Source organism: Octopus sinensis, linkage group LG2, assembly GCF_006345805.1.
Source record: "Octopus sinensis linkage group LG2, ASM634580v1, whole genome shotgun sequence".
In the NCBI taxonomy this organism is placed as follows: Eukaryota; Metazoa; Mollusca; class Cephalopoda; order Octopoda; family Octopodidae; genus Octopus; species Octopus sinensis.
The window spans coordinates 8,565,297-8,568,950 of NC_042998.1; the positions used below are offsets into that span (position 1 = coordinate 8,565,297).

Below are 3,654 nucleotides of genomic sequence, written 5' to 3' on the forward strand. Positions count from 1 at the left end.
TAGAAAGTAATACTGTAATAATAAACGAGTTTTCAAAAGTGTAACATTCGTTGGTTCATTGTTTTACACAGTTAAGTTGACGCATTCTATTTTGATGTCTTATTTTGCAAATAAAAGTAAGTAACCTTGTACAATATATATTTTGCAGATGTTGTTAAAAATGGCTAAAAACTTTCCGTACAGTATTTTCGACTATTATGTGTCACTGACATTGCCTGCAAAATATAAAATAGTAGAGAGATTTAATTATATGTTCTTGAGATTCTAGCAAAATAAGTATACCATCTTTTCAACTTGTGCCCAGCTGCATGGAAGATAACATGTGTTATAACCAAACCCTGAAGTTGGACATTTTAAAGATAGGCAAAGAAACTATTTTCATTTGTAAGACACTGACATTATTATTATTTCTATGTCAGAAGAGTGTATCAAAGTGCCATATACTTAAAAACTGGAGACATTTTAGTTGACATTAATAAGTTAATGATGTTTTCGTTGAAAACATCGAATCTGGTATTTATTTTAAAAACATTTATATTACATATTCACTTCCCTTTCCTTCGTGAATAAACCTGAGACAATTATGTAATTCATCTATTTTCTTGCTATTAATTTACCATAAAGGAGAATGCAGTGTAATATTCTAATAAGCTGGTTCCACTGTTAAATTCTGTGTTTCCGAGAAGTGTGGCTGCAATCTACCAGATTTTAGATTAACTGAAGATTTGTTAAAATTTCTTTATTTACGACTTGTATGAAACTGAGGCAAAAATGGAAAAGAATTGTTGCTGTTTCAAACCTCGGATCATGCAGCTGACTCAAAGTTTAACACTGAAGTAGGAAATCATCATCATCATCATCATCCATGCTGCAATAAGTCTTCATTCTGTAAACTTCTTTGAAGCTGGTGCGGTGGAACAAACTTATGAGATTTAAAAAATACTTAAATAATAAATATCTGTCCATAACGAACTTTTCTTTTTTTTTTGAGAAAAAGTTATGAATTTAAGTTGTTTTCATGTATTTATTTACCTTAATTATGATTTTTTAATAACATTTTAAAAGAAAAGTCGGTTATTTTGACATTATCAAAAAAAGAAAACGATGTAAAAACAAACGACGTATGAATTTAAATTCAAGATTTGTGTTCTTACCTCTGATGCTCAATTCTTCTTTGCAGGTGTCATAAATTCAAAAATCTTCTTTTGTCTCTTTCTACTGTTAAGCAGGCTGTGAATATCGTTTTCTGTTGAAAATATGTGTTTTAAACTCACAGACCAAACCTTTGAACTGAGAATTTTAAGTTCATTGATTAATTCAAAGTACTTTTGAAAATCAGGTTATTAACTTGTTCTTAGTCAATTGTCTCCTCTTCCAGATCATCTTTATATATAAAAGTCAAGTTGTGTGTCTGTCTCCTACGATTTAGATTCCTAACTACTCCCACATTTTGCGGTGGAGTTTAACCAAAACCGGGTATCTTATAGTCGTGATTCATATCGAGGCCTTCTGGGTATTAGCGCGCGTCTACGATGAGTCTACGATTTAAAAAAAAAATTACCATCATTTTTTCCATTTTAATGCATTTTTTCGCTATTATATAAGGGAAGTAACTCTCTAAAAATGTCTACGATGAGACAACGATTTAAAAAAATATTTACCATCATTTTTTTTCCATTTTGAATGCATTTTTTTGCTATCTTTTGGCTATAACTCTCTAAAAATGCTTATATAGTTATTTCCCTTACAAACCCGAGCAACGCCGGGCGATACTGCTAGTTATTTATAGATTTGGAATTTATCATTTGACTTGTAAAATTTATTTTGCTTTATCTGGATTATTGCAACATTCTGTTTCTCTAGTTTCGAAATGTTTTAGTTCTGTGAAACTAACAGCGTCATATTTTAATTCCTTGAGTTTCTTAAATGCGTATTGCAGCTCGTATTCCCCATTTTCTAAACTCAATTCAACTGATGTTTTTTCAAGCGAATCTTCACTCATTGAATTCTGTATTTGTTGACCTGAATTTTTCCAGCAATTTACAATTGTTTTTTTTACAACCGTATCCATGCCTGGACTGACCAAAAAAGTACTTTTCCCTCTTGAAAATGCATATTTGGCTCGGTGGTTATACCTTGGAATTTTCTCATCAGGCTTGTTTACCAGGGTCTCATTACTCAGCAGTATAATCAACGATTCCGCGAGGTAAAGGTCACGTTTGTTGGATAGGAAATTACATGGGTGTGCATTTTCTTTTATTATTGACCGTTTCATTTCGTATTTATATTTTCATTCTTTCAGTCCCCATATGAGTTCTGCCAGGGAAGTTGCTTGTCGTCTGTTTATTTTTCGGAATGACGAGATGTGGTGCGATAACGGACTTTGAATTGGATACCGTAGCACCTATGTATACGTATTTGTGTTGGGGTGTAAGTATATACATATATATATATATATATATATATACACGCGTGTATATACAGATTATATATATACATAATACATATGTATGCATGTATATATATATATACATATATATATATACAGATTATATATATATTATATATATATATACATAAATATATATGTATGTATAAATATTATATATATATATATATATATATATTATATATATATATATATAAACATATATGTAAATATATATATATATATATATATATACATATACACATAATCACATCGAAGAGAACTGGAAATTAATAGAAATGTTCACTCAATACTTTAAGTAGTGTACAGGATATTAAGTTTTAGAAGAGGGTGTCAATAACTGAGCTTTCGGCCATCTAGCAGAAACTTCAGTCACTGTATGCATATTCATATACTCTTTTCTCTCTCTCTTACTCTTTTACTTGTTTCAGTCATTTGACTGCGGCCATGCTGGAGGACCGCCTTTAGTCGAGCAAATCGACCCCGGGACTTATTCCTTGTAAGCCCAGTACTTATTCTATCGGTCCTTTTGCCGAACCGCTAAGTAACGGGGACGTAAACACACCAGCATCGGTTGTCAAGCAATGCTAGGGGGACAAACACACACACACAAACATATACACACACACTAATATATATATATATATATATACGACAGGCTTCTTTCAGTTTCCGTCTACCAAATCTACTCACAAGGCATTGGTCGGCCCGGGGCTATAGCAGAAGACACTTGCCCAAGATGCCACGCAGTGGGACTGAACCCGGAACCATGTGGTTGGTTAGCAAGCTACTTACCACACAGCCACTCCTGCGCCTAATATGTCTACATTTATATGTAACCACCCACATATACGCATGTATATGTATGTATGTATACATAAAGTAAACAGTAAGATCCAAGAACAAAATAATGACGGTGTCTATCGGCAATTAACGGAAGAAATTTAAAGCGGATGTGTCGAAAACACGCCCCACCCAGTTTCATTTATATATTTATGTTAAAGATTTCTTCGAAGCCCTATGTTTTCGACTACAGATTATGTCCCCAAAACAGCTTTTCAAAATTTAAAATCCCCTCCCATCCATTACGTTTTCCTCTGTTCTTTATATTCTTTCTAAATTTCTCATAGAAATCTTCGGAAATTACGTTTCCGAGAAGAAAGAAATTTCAAAACTAATTTTGTGAAATCGAAAGAACCCGTTCT

General features: G+C 32.5%; 1 protein-coding gene across 1 annotated transcript in view; it reads right to left on the bottom strand.

Moving 5' to 3' along the window:
- Positions 1–1,819: 1,819 nt before the first annotated feature.
- LOC115208764 (general transcription factor II-I repeat domain-containing protein 2B-like) overlaps positions 1,820–3,654 on the bottom strand; it is a 5,906-nt gene continuing 4,071 nt past the window's right edge. Inside the window, exon 4 of the mRNA XM_029777082.1 lies at positions 1,820–2,022. Within this exon, the coding sequence (XP_029632942.1) occupies positions 1,820–2,022 (203 nt within the window). The remainder of the gene's footprint in view (positions 2,023–3,654) is intronic.